Source organism: Orbicella franksi, chromosome 6 (assembly GCF_964199315.1).
Source record: "Orbicella franksi chromosome 6, jaOrbFran1.1, whole genome shotgun sequence".
NCBI lineage: Eukaryota > Metazoa > Cnidaria > Anthozoa > Scleractinia > Merulinidae > Orbicella > Orbicella franksi.
The window spans coordinates 32,171,485-32,185,733 of NC_138150.1; the positions used below are offsets into that span (position 1 = coordinate 32,171,485).

General features: G+C 39.7%; 2 protein-coding genes across 2 annotated transcripts; both read left to right on the plus strand.

The window, feature by feature from the left end:
* The first annotated feature begins 2,252 nt into the window (after nucleotides 1-2,252).
* Nucleotides 2,253-5,796, plus strand: LOC145489793 (uncharacterized). Its single transcript, XM_081468843.1, has one exon. It carries the CDS (start codon nucleotides 3,379-3,381, stop codon nucleotides 4,165-4,167), a length of 789 nt encoding a protein of 262 aa, XP_081324969.1. The 5' UTR covers nucleotides 2,253-3,378; the 3' UTR covers nucleotides 4,168-5,796.
* A 1,318-nt stretch (nucleotides 5,797-7,114) lies between these two features.
* Nucleotides 7,115-8,091, plus strand: LOC145490633 (demethylmenaquinone methyltransferase-like). Its single transcript, XM_081469716.1, has one exon. The coding sequence runs from the start codon at nucleotides 7,291-7,293 to the stop codon at nucleotides 8,089-8,091; it is 801 nt and encodes a 266-aa protein (XP_081325842.1). The 5' UTR covers nucleotides 7,115-7,290.
* The last annotated feature ends 6,158 nt before the right edge of the window (nucleotides 8,092-14,249 follow it).

The window sequence follows — 14,249 nt, forward strand, 5'->3', positions numbered from 1 at the left end:
TCATTTTCTACAGTCGTAGTTTGACTTTTTTATCAACATAAGTACAAAAATAAAGCTCTTCCATATCCTCTGTTAACACCTGCCCTTCACTATTGCTTAACTTTGACCGCAAGTTCGAAACACATTGTTTTCTCTATCGATCTCTTGCAAATCGATTTCTCCACAGAATTCTACGTTCGATATGTTAGTTAAAATTAAAGCGACTACAGATTCACCCTAAGACAATTATGATGAGGAATTAACAACATACTCTGAATACCTCATCTGCCCAAGATTCGGCATTTACTACGTGGTGGGAAGCACTATATCCAGGGCTTTAAAGAGTGGTTTTCAGGCGGCCACTATCCTGCCCAAAACAACTACGATGTATTTTTCCTTCCAAGTTATCCTTTTATCACAGCTTTCTCCTCTGTGTGTTAATAGCACGGGCTATTCGTCGCATTCAGTTTACCCATGTTCACACAATACGAGTGGCTTCACTAGGCAACGCCATTTTGAATTTGCCAAGCTTGAAAACTTCCGCCTTACCTTTTCAAGTGTCTGAACGAAACGTCGCAGGAGCACAATTTATGACATCGTCACTTTAGCACAGTTAGCTGGCGCCAAAGTGATCAGGGTTTCTTCTGTAAGGTGTATTGACATTTTCTTGGGAAGCAAGTTATCCTAGCCTGCGTCACAGACAGTCTACACCTCCGGTATAGACCGTCGGACTGTATCAAGGAAATGTTGACCCGTGCGGTTGAAACACACCCGTGTTTCATTGCTTACATTCGGCTGCGCCAAACAAACACCACTTCTGACGTCTTTCCTCGATCATCTCGCTTGCACACTAATAATTGAAGAAAAACTGACCCGCCACCAGCAATTTTAGGCGATTTTTCTGATCCGAAAGAACAGTTTATGTTTTCAAAACCAAGGAGAAACCTTTGGGTAAGAAGTCTGACCTTTGAATCTGTAACGCGTCACGCCTTCCGAAAACGAGAAATCGATGTAAACAAAGGGTTTGCAGAGTTCCAAAATTAAATTCAGGGAAAAGCTTCGCTCACTATTAACTTGCAGTTTGTTCTACTAAGCAGCAAAAAAGAGCCAGCGAACTAAGGATCCACTTTGTTTTTCCATGTAGCGTGACGTTAAAAATAGAATTTTCGCGGGAAAATTTAGCCTAAATAATGGTAAGGATTTGGCGAGTTGGAAATGTTTACATAGGTTAATAACGATGTCACAGCTTAAATATTCTATTCCGCAGTCCAACTGACTATTTTTTGGAGATCTTTCAGTAAATCATGGACAACAATCGCAGAAAGTCGGTATAAGGTGATATTCTTCGCTAAAAATTTGGCGGGAAATATTTCTGACTAATGATTCTTTTTAGTCTTTGCGAGACCAATTACTCCAATTTGCGTGGAGATACCAATCTTAACCAAACTGGATATTGATAACAGTACAAAAGACTTTCCCAAAAATGTCTTTCTGTGGAAATAAACTGCCGCACTTTTGAAAAACGACTCTCTGAAAATAGCTAAAATTTGGGTCACGCTCATAAACGATTCGGCCGCGATATTTGGCACCTCAAGAAAACCGTAGAATTAAAGCGAAAGACCTCAAATATATCTCAATCAACTGGTAAGAGAGCAAATATTATCTCACGAAATAAGAGTTTCTGGAATTTGTATGAGGTATCTTTTAGGCTCACCTAAAGTTGCCCGAAATTTCGGCCAGTTTAGACCGCTTGAGAGGCCAAAATCATGACGTGGTGATATCTCGAAGAAAAAGAACGCCTACCTCGGCAAATGTCATGGCTGTTAATCTTTTTGGATAGCGTTTATACTGTGAAAAGATGAAGGCAAACGGCCGACCTCGATCCCTTGGTACTGCCCGGTTTTTTCTCACAGTGACACTTAAGGTCACTTCCAACTTTCGCGTGCGTCCTTCGGGATAAAATTCGTACGCGCGCCAGCTTGAATAAAACTCCAACAAACTGTACATGATCAGTAGAAAGCTTAATAAATATTGTCATATCATAAAATTCACCCACTCGCACTTCAGTTTTTCCTTACCTCTTTCCTTTTCTATTTTATACACTGCGCAAAAATTAATAATGGTCAATCAAAATTTTGACCAAACAATACAGGTATGTGTAAAAGTTTTGATGAAACACAACTCTGTTACAACAATTCACCAGTAAATAGGCAGAGATGTGATAAGCGATCAAAAGCTTCGTTATGATTGAACGTCAACTGTTAATCTTCACTGATTTAAACAGTGCTCTTCTGGTCCCAGAGCGGACTAGCTGCCAAAGAGTAAAGTACTAAAAATGTTTGCCATTCAAATTATGCCTTAAGGCCGGACGAGTAAGTGAGGGCGAGAGAGTGAACAAGTTATAAAGTGGGGGATACTTTCATGTCGACTGTAGTCAATATACTCTAATGTTGACGAAAGCGTGTTTACTGTTAAAGACAAATTTCGTGTGCAAGATAAACTTGTTTCTTTTTTATCCCCCCCCCCCCCCCTTTAAACTTTCATCCAATTTCATAAAAGTTAAACCGTACTGTATTGACCGTTTTGGGGAAGCAAGTTATCCTAGCCTGCGTCGAAGAATTAGACCATTTTCGTATTCTCGGTATTGGACTGGAACTAGCTTGCAATGGAGGCTCATGCGGGGGAATATCATTAAAAAGAGATATATGTCGTTTGCATTTGAAAAGACTCCCCGCATTAGCCTCAATTGCAAGCTAATTTCAGGGCAAAACCGAGAATATGAATACGGTGTGATATTGTACACCGCCGGTAAGGACCGTCGGACTGTATCAAAGATTCCGTAACACGTCCGGTTGCACCGCAGGCGAAGCGATGAACCATTATTTTTTTGAGGAAAGGGGGAGTTGGGAAATTTCCAAGAAAAAATTATTCTGCAAATCAAAAACTTGAAAATTCAAGCAAGTGTTTTCTACCATCGAGGACCTGCGTTTTGATGCTCAAAAAAAAAAAATTCTTGCACAAGCTTTTGCCCACCAAAAGGTGAAGTTGAGAAAAAATGTCATGCCCTGGAAAATAGCCCACACTCCAACATAAATAGAGTTACCCTAACATACAAATGAAAGCTAACCGCAAGCAAAATGGAGTGACGCTAACCGCAAGCAAAATGGAGTGACACTAACTGCAAGCAAACCTAACCGTGCTAACCGCAAGCAAGCAAGGTAAACATGTGTAGCGGTTTATTAAGACGTCTACTTTGTATAAGCAACATCCAGGCGTCCAAGCCCCCGTTACCAGGGTTAGTGACATCCGTTTCACTGTAGGGCAATCAAGTCACGACTCGACAAAGTTCGTTTGCTCTTGAATTTAAAAGTGCTACTAGTATATATACCTTGTACAGTCATGGCTGCCGAGGGTTATCAGCAAAGTTCCCGCGATGTACAAATGGAAGGCGGTAAAATTTTCATACAAACTGACGTGAATCCACAGCCCGGAGACGCCATCTTGGATTTAGGTTGCGGAACTGGGGAGCTTTCAGCGTACTTGGCTGAACTTGTGGGACCAGAGGGATTTGTTGATGGCGTTGACCCTGATGTGAAACGACTTAACTTGGCGAAAGAGAGTCATCGCGACATCAAGAATCTCTCGTTTGCCGAAGGGAACTCGGACAATTTCCACGGGATGGGCTGTGAGAAGTACGACATCATTTTCCTTAATCAAGTTCTTCACTGGATTCCTAACCAACAACAAGCGTTCAAAAACATGTTTAGCAGTTTAAAAGAAGGCGGAAAAATTGCCATTAGGTACACAGATCACCTTCCTCAGTACATTGTGACCGCGCTAGAGGTGTTGACCCCTGAGATTGAAGAACGAGTCAAGAAATCGGCTTGCCAAGTTGACAAGGCTAGTGTGGATCGCATGTGCGTGACAGAAGGATTTGAGATCGTGAAAAGCACCTACGTTAATGATATAAAGGTTGAGTTTCAAAGCGTGGAGGTTTATCTAAAGTGGCTATGGTCAACTGCACATGGAAATTTTGATTTAAAACTTGTAACAGAAGAGAGAATTCAACGGTTCTTAAGAAGGGTTGGAAATCCACCTTTCGACTTCACGTCTGAGGATGTCAACACCAGACTCATTGCTGTGAAGCCAAAAGAGCGGACCGATGTCCATAATGAAGGCGCTGAATAATAATCCACAACAATGGAATATTTTTTCATGAAACTCAAACTTACGACCCGCATAATTTTTGTTTATTCTCGAAATAATATGTCACGCAGGACTCTCCTGGTTCAACAGGTTTTTTTTTTCTGTCTGTTTCTCGTTTTCGATCCTTGGTCCAGGATACTTCACATGGCGTTTTTGATCAATAATCTGTAATCAGGCGATGTAGCACGTGGAAAAATATCATACAACAACAGCTGTATAGTTGATATAGTTTGTTAAGTGTAATATAGTTTATTACGTTTTTATGCATTTCAACTTCTGAGCCTATTCTTTCAATATACCAATAACAGTGATGTCTTTAACTGACCAGAATAGTGTAGATTCGGGAATGTGTGCAGGCTCGGAACTCCAAGCCAGACCACTGGGAATTTTTCATGACATAAAATTAACCCTTTATGTCAGATCATTCACTCATCAATCTTGTCATGCATTTGTAAGCTATGTTCATGGAACTCAAATGTGTCAAACTTATGACCTGCATAAATTATGTTTATTCTCAAAATAACATGTCACGCAAGACTCTATATGGTTCAACAGGTTTTTTTTTTTGCCTGTTTCTCATTTTCGACCCTGGGTCTAGGATACTTCACATGGAGTTTTTTATCAGTGTTTTGTAATCAGGCGATGTAGCACATGGAAAAAAGAAACATACAACAACAGTTTTTAGCTTTAATCTAGTTTGTTGAGTTTTTATGCCTTTCAACTTCTCAGCCGGTTGTTTAGATTCACCAGTGTCTGGAGTCTCTGAACACCAACCTAGAACACTGGGAAGTTTTCATGATATAAAATTGAATCAAACCCTTTATGTCAGATCATTTGCTCATTAATCTTGTCACGCAGTTGTAAGCTGTTGTAAGGCACGAATAGAGACCATCAAAAATATTATTAAAATCACTGGGCACCCAACTTTCTTAATTTTCTTGCCCTGCTTTTCGAGAAATATTACTTAACAATAGATGTAAAGTATTGACTTAGGTAATACCTTTGAAGAAGGCACGCAATTTTAGCGGTTCAACTTGTTCCAAGCATGCAGTGACCTGCAGCGTTATCGAGACTTCAATCATATGGTTACGAGCACATGGTGACTAATTTCACGCTGGATACTGTAGATTTTTTTATCTTCTGGGATATCAATGCTATCAGTGATTCGAAATAAGAAAAAGATTGAGAGGTCACCATACTCGTTTGCAAGAAAACGATGAGTAAGGGAAAACGGTTGAATCGTTATGAAATTAAATGAAAGTTGAAGGGGGAATAAAAAAAAGGGTTATGTTTCGCTCGATATTTGCCTTTTATAGAAACATGCTTTTGTCAACAGTTGAGTATATTGACTAAAGTCAACATGAAAGTATCCCCGCTTCATAATCTGTTCACTCTCTCGCCCTCACTTATTCGCCCCCTTAAGGCAAAATTTGAATCACAAACATTTTCAGTACTCGTACTTACTCTTTTGCAAATGGTCGGCTTTGGGTCACGCACGCCTGCATGAGAGCTGTATAAATCAGTGAAGACTAATTTGCAGTGGACGTTCAATCACAACCAGAGTTTTAATCACTTATCAAATCTCTGCTCATTTACTGGTAAATTGTTATAACAGAGTTGTGTTTCATCAAAACTTTTATAGCTAATAATAATAATAATAATAAAAATAATAATTATTATTATAATAATTATTATTATAATAATAATAACAATAATTATTATTATAATAATAATTATTATTATAATAATAATAATTATTATTATTATAACCTGCCAAAAGGTGAAAGTGAGGAAACATTTCTTGCCCTAGAAAATAGCCCAAGCTCCCACCCCTCCCTGCCCCCCCCTGCAAAAAAAATGGTCCTTCTGTACTCCATAAGTCATCCTTAATCCGTTGTCTGTTAATTTCATAAATCCTTCCATAATCCCGTCAAATTTCCCTTAATAAAAGTCATGTGACCCTTTGAAGTATACTTTCACTACTTTTGAGGGGTAGTTACTTTCGGGGAGCAAAAAGTTTTATATAAAATTGGTACTATTGAGCTCCTTTCACGAAATGAAAGACGGAAATTTGTAAAAAAAAGAACAGTTCTTAAAACATGAGATACAATAGAGTCCTAAAGTGTGACGTCACAAAAAATAAATTCGGGAAATTATAGGATTTGGCGCCATTTTCGAATAGAGCGTCCTTAAAAAAGGGTCCTTGCCAAAAATTACCTCTTAATTGTAATTCCCAGCCGAAATATAAAGAATGAAAATTTGGTACTGCCCCATATAAATCTCTCTAATTTTGAGTCAGTTCTAAACTGAAGGAACTGAAACAAATTTTGAAGGGTTTGTATGGGATGCTATCAAACTTTGATCCCTTATATCTCTATCAGCAATTGCAATTCAGAGCTAATTTTTGGGATGAGGGCATCTTTTGGGATCCTCTATAAGAATATGACATCATATCCCATAATTTCAAGAATTTTACTTTTGTGACGTCATCACTTTAGGACTCTATTCTTTTTGTTCCAGTCTAAATTTATCTTGCCGTGTTGTCAGTGGACGGCATCAGCTATTGCATCAGCCATCATAGTATTCGGCCTGACAGATACCGTTAACTGTTTGTACTGCATGACGGACTGTCTGTTTTACTGAATTATAACGCAGTGCGTTAATTCCTTTTAATGCACGCTTGTTGAAAATGATATCAATTTAAATCACAATTTCCTATGGTATGTTCCTGTTACATTATGAAAATTCTACGGGTTTTTTTTATTATTATGTTGTTGTGTTCCAACACGTCGCAACATTATGAAGTACGTTTCGTTACATAAGCGATATCTTCCCTTGTTGAAGAGTACCTTTTACGTACCTTTCACTTGACTAATGATTGAAAAAATATACTATTGAACCTTGGCCTCACTATTTTCGGGTGGGGGGAGGGGGCGGGTAGGGGTAGGCTCGCTACTTTCGGGGGTATTACATGTAAATTCGCGATTTAATTTCGCTACAAATTGTTTGACGGTACTTTTCAGGGATCGATCAGTCACAACTCGTCAGAGTTTGCAGCAGCCTTGAATCTAAAAGCGCTACTAGTATCTTACACATTGTACAGTCATGGCTGCCGAGGGTTATCAGCAAAGTTCCCGCGATGTACAAATGGAAGGCGGTAAACTGTTCATACAAACTGACGTGAATCCACAGCCCGGAGACGCCATCTTGGATTTAGGTTGCGGCACTGGTGAGCTATCGGCGTACTTGGCTGAACTTGTAGGACCGGAGGGATTCGTTGTTGGCGTTGATCCCGATGTGAAACGACTTAACTTGGCGAAAGAAACTCATCGTGACATCAAGAATCTGTCTCTTCTCCAAGGGAACTCGGACAACTTTGAAGGGATGGGCTGTGAAAAGTTCGACATTATTTTCCTTAATCAAGTTCTTCACTGGATTCCTAGCAAACAACAAGCGTTTAAAAACATGTTTAGTAGTTTAAAAGAAGGTGGAAAAGTCGCCATTCAGTACACAGACCATTTGCATCCCTTCATGGCGACTGCGCTTGAAGAGTTGTTTCCTGAGATTAAACAGCGAATCAAAGAACGAGGTAAGGAAATATTTTTTGTTGACAAGGACAATGTGGATCGCATATGCGCGACAGAAGGATTTGAGATCGTGAAAAACTACTACGCTAATAACATAAAGCTTGTTTGTGAGAGCGCGGAGGTTTTCCTAAAGTGGTTATGGTCGAGTTCACATGGAGCTTTTGATCTAAATCTAGTCACGGAAGTGAGAATTCAACGGTTTTTAAGCAGGGTTGGAAATCCACCTTTCGACTTCACGTCTGAGAATGTCAAAAGCAGACTCATTGCTGTGAAACCAAAAGAGCGGACCGATGCTCATAATTTAAAAGCCGCTGAATAATAATCCAAAACAATGGAAAGCAATGGAAAACAATGGAAAGAAATCAAGCCTGTGGCACGCATATGTTATGTTAATTCTTGAAGCTACAAGTCACGCAAGGCTTTTCTTGTTCTTTTTTTGTTTGTTTGTTTGTTTCTTTTTGTCTGTTTCTTATTTTCAACCTTGGAACCAGATACTTCACGTGAAGTTTTTGATCTACAATTTGTGACCAGACGTTGCAGTTGTAACTCATACAGCAACTGTTTTGAACCTTTTGTTAAGTTTCGAAGCCTTTCAAATTGTTCAGCTGATTCTGTCAATTAACACTAGACGCCGTACCCATAATAGCGAAGCCCTCACTACGTTCGTGCAAAACGGATGCAGTAGTATATGAAGGTTGTGAATACTAATTAAAAATACTGGAAATTTATTTAACAAATATTAAAAGAAGTCCAGTCCGTGTATTACACTGTGATAAAAGGTTTTAGGGGTTAGGGCTAAGTTAGGAAACTGCAAACGCAAACTGTGGTCTTGCCCATGAAGATCTGCGATCAAAGCTCACTGACCGTACAGAAATTTCTATTTACCCATTGAGGGACTGCGAGGACAAACAAGCTGTCCCACTGCCCCGCACGAACTTTCTAAAAAAATTTGCTGTGGCACAGTTGAAGGTGGCCGAACACAGTTTTCGCGCGCGCTCCAATCTCGTCCCCAGAGTCTTCGTTCCCCTTGACCAGCGGTCGGAAAACGAGAGCTCTAGGAGCAACCATTTCAGGCGCGCATGGATGCGCGCATGGGTCCGCGCATGGCCCGCGCGCGTAGTTGCAGACTGCGCAGTGAAACCGGATGGGAAGAATTCGGTTATTTCAAAATGGTTGCTCCCAGAGCTCTCGTTTTCCGACCGCTGGTCAAGGGGAACGACGACTCTGGGAAAGAGATTGCGCGCACTCTTGCTAATGTAATTCGGCGCGCGCACAAGGATTGCAAAAAAACAAACATGGCGTATACAGCTATCATTTTATTTGCTCAATGACCGCGCTATCTGAACTATTTTTCTTCATAATTTAACACAGTGTATTGATGGTTTTAGTCTTCTATTACAAAGGTATGTTAGAAAAGGTAACGTCGCAAACAAACAAGCAATTCTCAGGTTTTTCATTGTTACCAAAAGAACCCAGTTAAATGCAGCCCATGCGTAGTAAGTCGAAAAGTTGCGATTGAATTCTCGGAAATACGCCTATTCCTCGAGAACCACTAATTGAAATTTTAGGAAATCATTAACTGGAGTATTGAAAAAAATTTGAACTTTAACGAAGGAAATTCAACAAGGAATAATTGAACATCTCTCTGTTAACATACATACATACATACTTTATTGTTACCTCCCCAATGGGGCTTTTCAGGAACAATTACTTAAATTACTAAGTTACTAATAACTACACAATCAAAATTAATCAAATTTAAAAAAAACATTTACAACATTATCTAAACTTTGTAGTCGCGAAAAATACTAAAAATAAATGAAGTTTAGGGAGTATTTACAAAATTGTCTAAAAGCTTATTCTTTAAGATACGTTTAAAAACTTGAACTGAACAGCTTGATTTTAAAAAGGGGTCTAAATTGTTCCAAAGTCCAATAGTTCTGTAATAAAATGTTCTTTGTCCTGAGGCTGTTTTAAAAAAAGGTATATCAAGCTTTTGGCCACTCCTAGTTGTACGCTTCGTAACTTGCTCGCGGGTAATGAATTGTGACGTCAGATATTTGGGGGCGTGTCCGGAAATGCATTTAAAAGCCATGGTAGCTTGACGGTAGTATAGTTGGTCCTTAACGGGTAACCAAGACAAACTTTTTAAGTGGGGAGTTACATGATCGTACTTTCTCGCGCCACTAACGATTCGACATGCGTAGTTCTGCACAGCCTGTAAGTTCCTTATATTTTTCTCTGTGGTATTTGCCCAGACGTTCGAGCAGTAGTACAACTTACTGAAAACCAAGACATTTATCACGGTTAACAACGACGTTCTGTCAAGACAGTGTTTGACACGGCTAATTTGCGCGAGGCGTGCGATACATTCCGATACTGTGGTCTTAATATGATCATCAAATGTCAAGTTCGAATCCAAAATCACGCCGAGATCTCTGGCTGATTGTACTGGGGAGATGTCTTTTCCCAGCAAAGACAAACGAAAATCATGGAGCTTCGAAGTCATCTGTCGGCTCCCGAAAACAATTAATTTCGTCTTGTCTGGATTTAGTAATAGCCGATTTCTGAAGCACCAGTTGCGCACACCGAGGAGGTCTTCGTTCATCTCCTCAACAATCCGTTGGGTGTCTTGTGAATGAAAAGAAACAAACAATTTTGTATCATCTACATAGCATTCAGTAGAGCAATTCCGTGGAGCTTCCGGTAGATCATTAACGTATATACTAAATAATAAGGGGCCCAGGATGCTACCCTGAGGTACTCCATATTCAATTGGTATTGGATTGGAAACAGTGGAGTGAATTCGTACAACTTGATATCTATTTGTGAGATAGCTGTTAAACCATTGTAGCACACTAGTTGAGGCGCCAACGTCTTGTAGTTTTTTAAATTATTATTAAAATAGTGTTAACTTCTGAGCATCGTTTCAAGCTTGTTTTATGCAAATTATAAACAAAATCTAATGACTAGATTTTCTGCAAATAATTGTTCATGTTACAAAAAAAAAATTATTCATGTCACATACGTTAGAATAACTATCAAAAAACTGAAGTTTGTGTTGTTAACTTGCTTCCTGCAATTTTTGGCGACCGAGGGATCAAGGGTTTTAGAGAAGGTGAATGCAACACAGGTATCAAAAACTGTGTTCTGCCGTCTTAACCTGTCAAACGGTGGCAAGCGCAACTCCCACCAGTTTTAAATCCGGCTGCAGCGGTTTCTTTCATTGTTGTAGATAATAAACGAGGGGGATGAAAGAGTAAAAGGCCAAAACAAGGACAAACCCACTAATCCCAGAACGAGATCGAGTTTCTTTAAGAGTAGTCTATTGGTATCCATCGAACAATCATTATCTTAAAAAGCTTCTGTCAAATCTCCAATAATTCAACCCTAATTTTTCTTTAACTCAAATCCACCATTCCTCAAGTTCCCCTTTTTTTTCTTTACAACTCGTAAAATCATCCAAGACTTTTACTGTAATCCTACTAAGAAGGAAGTTTGTTTGCTTGAAGCCTCAAAAAGATACCAGGAGAGATACATTGCACTGGCAGAACATATAACAAATGACTCCGCCTTACGCTCCCGTTCTGCAGCGTGCACGCAGTATTACCCGCGAAATTATGTGCGATAAGGACGAGCAGTAAAATTATGCTACACTGGAGTCAAGCAAATACTTTTTGCGCAGTTTGTTCCATATGCGAGTTCAAGGTAAAACAAAACACTTAATGACTGGCCCCACAGGAAACATTGAGTTTTGTTTTCCCTTCGATGCTTCCCTTTTGAGGGTCCCGGGGAAAAAAATCTCAATGTTTCCCTTGGGGCCAGCCATTTATGTGCTTAATGCTGCCCTTGAATAGCGGACGTCTCTTTCTGAAGAAATGGAATTACATGCCGGCATATGACGGCAGTAGAATCTGTTGGCCTGCCATTACATTCACTCAGATTTCTGCCTGCTATTAACCTGTTAACCCTACTCCTTCCAAACCTCGTCATAACAAATACAATACTCGTCTTTCAAAGAACTATTTAATTTTATTAGAACTGTACAAACCCTCTGGGATTGTGTACAGAAACACGATTTATGACCGTGATTTGACGCCTTTGAAAACATGTTTTCACGATCTCTCTGGATCACTCTACAAATGTTACTAGATCACAAAGTAAACGGAATTTACCATGTTATTACGCACTTACACTTTCTAGTATAGTGTACGAAAAACATTTAAATAACTTTGTGAGTACAAAGAATAAATATACTTAGATGAACGAATAGTTCACAAATTAGATATTAACAAACAAATTACTTTTAATCTCTCGAGTCAAAATACTACGCTTCCCAGTTGAGCACGACACCAAGCACGGTTTCCGCAAAAAGTTCCGTTTCTGATGGCAACGAGAATGTATCCAATGGAAACAAAGCGCGCGCAAAGCTTTCTACAGAGACTCGATTCGGCACTTAGGCGGCCCGTTTTGGCTCGGTTGTACTTTCCTTTATTGTGGATTACATGTTTTTTTTTCGTAAAGCTCCAACATCAAACATGAAGTTTCAAGTTAAAGTTGAGTGCGTGAAAGGCTAGTGGATAACCTTAATGGTTTAGAGTCGTCTGGTTAGTGCTGCCGAGTACCGTTTTAAAGATTTAGTTGAGGACATAACAAGTCGCTGCACGACACTGAATTATTAGAATGAAACGACCATTAGACTGCGTTATTTACACGACGAAGATAACTGGGTCAATTTCAACTTTTGGGGACGAACGATCGTTCGCACAGCTCTGGCAGTGTGCTCGTTTATGGTCCGATAGAGAATTTACACGAGTAAAACTCCAAGCTGTAGCTTTAGACTCGCCACTGAAAGGAAAAACGTAACTTGTACAGCGCCGACCGTGCAGCCCAGAGCACCCGCTCGAGTCAATTCGTCTTCAACAACCGATCTTGAACCTACAAAGTCAGCTTTAAACCCTGTGGATCGTATGCTAATGCGAAACAACTCGAGATAGATAAAGTAAGAAAAGAACTGGAGAACGCGAAAACCCAAAAACAAAACTTCGAATTGACAAATCAAATGTGGTTTAGTGTGGTATGTACTCTTATCCACAACAATACGCGTCATCACAGTGGTTAAAATGTTGTGAACTAACGAGGCGCAGCCGAGTGAGTCCACAACATTTTGACCACTGTGATGACACGTATCGTTGTCGATAAGAGTACAGACCACGCTAAATCACATTTCGATTTGTTTTTTGCCACAATATCAACGTCAAAGAAAATGTTTTTTTCAGAGCGCGAGCTGAAAAAGGAATTGCACGACACGCGCGAGCAGCGTTGTCTGGACTCTTATCGATAACGGCAAATTGGCCAATCGGATTGCGAGATTAGTAGCAATTGTGGTAAAACAAGAACTTTACAAGGCTGTTTCTTTGAATGCAATGTTGACAGTCTGTGGAAAGTGTCACATGAAATCCGGGCACACACGAAGAAACTGCACTGAGGAAAAGGAGTGTCAATCTGCGCTGCTTTGTGGACAGATGGATGAGCACCCCCTGGAAAAGGCAACCACTCTTAAAAGTACAAGTTCTAGTACTAGTGGTACTGAAGAGAAACAAGCCGAGGAAGCGGCGGCAGAGGAGCCCATGGGACTTACTTGTGTTTACAAGAAGTAAAACTTGTACAGACAACTGACTGCTAGGCAATGGAATCTGGACAAATTGGTGTTTATTTGTTTACTTAGTAACAATGTGAACAGTCTTGATTGCTGGTTTATACTACAGCACAGTGATCTGAACAGTGAAATCGTTGTTTATTTCGTTTCAAGTGAAAAGGAAATCTCGTTGTGTGTTGTAAAGATTCTTAGCGTAACAAATCTTTTAAATCCTAACAACTTTCATGCTGTTAGTTAGTTAAGCCATCTTGGTTTGATTGAAACTTTCAATGGTTTCTCTTTTGATGGCTTTTTGGTTGCTTTTACTGGGGAGGCTTTAGTAGATTGTTTTTTTTTGTTTTGCATCCCTCATGAAATTGTTGCGTTCGTGTACATTACACTTTGTATGTTGTTTTGCGCTGCTAAAACAAAATGACTTCAACAGTTCAAAGTGAAGTTCCAAAATTCGCACTGATGATATGTTGGTTTCTGGAATCGGATTTTTCCCACTACTTGTTCTCGATGGGAAGTTTCTGTGACATATTTATAAGGGCAATACATGCCATTTCCATAGATATATGGCATATGCCAATCTAAGGGTGCGTTCCTTTGGGATGATCTGGATCAGCATCAGTGATCCAAGATCACCCGGATCATGGTGCATCAAAAGAGCCGATGAATCCGTGTCCAGAGTGGATTCATCGGTTCCTTTGATGCACCATGCTCCAAGGGATCTTGGATCACTGATCCTGATCCAGATCATCCCAAAGGAACGCACCCTAAAATCAATTTTAAAACTCCTGCAAAAACAGGCTTATATTTCTGGTATATCTTCTTCC

Bases quoted from the DNA above. Each gene is read 5' to 3' on its own strand.
- LOC145489793 (XM_081468843.1), top strand. From the start codon at position 3,379: ATGGCTGCCGAGGGTTATCAGCAAAGTTCCCGCGATGTACAAATGGAA.
- LOC145490633 (XM_081469716.1), top strand. From the start codon at position 7,291: ATGGCTGCCGAGGGTTATCAGCAAAGTTCCCGCGATGTACAAATGGAA.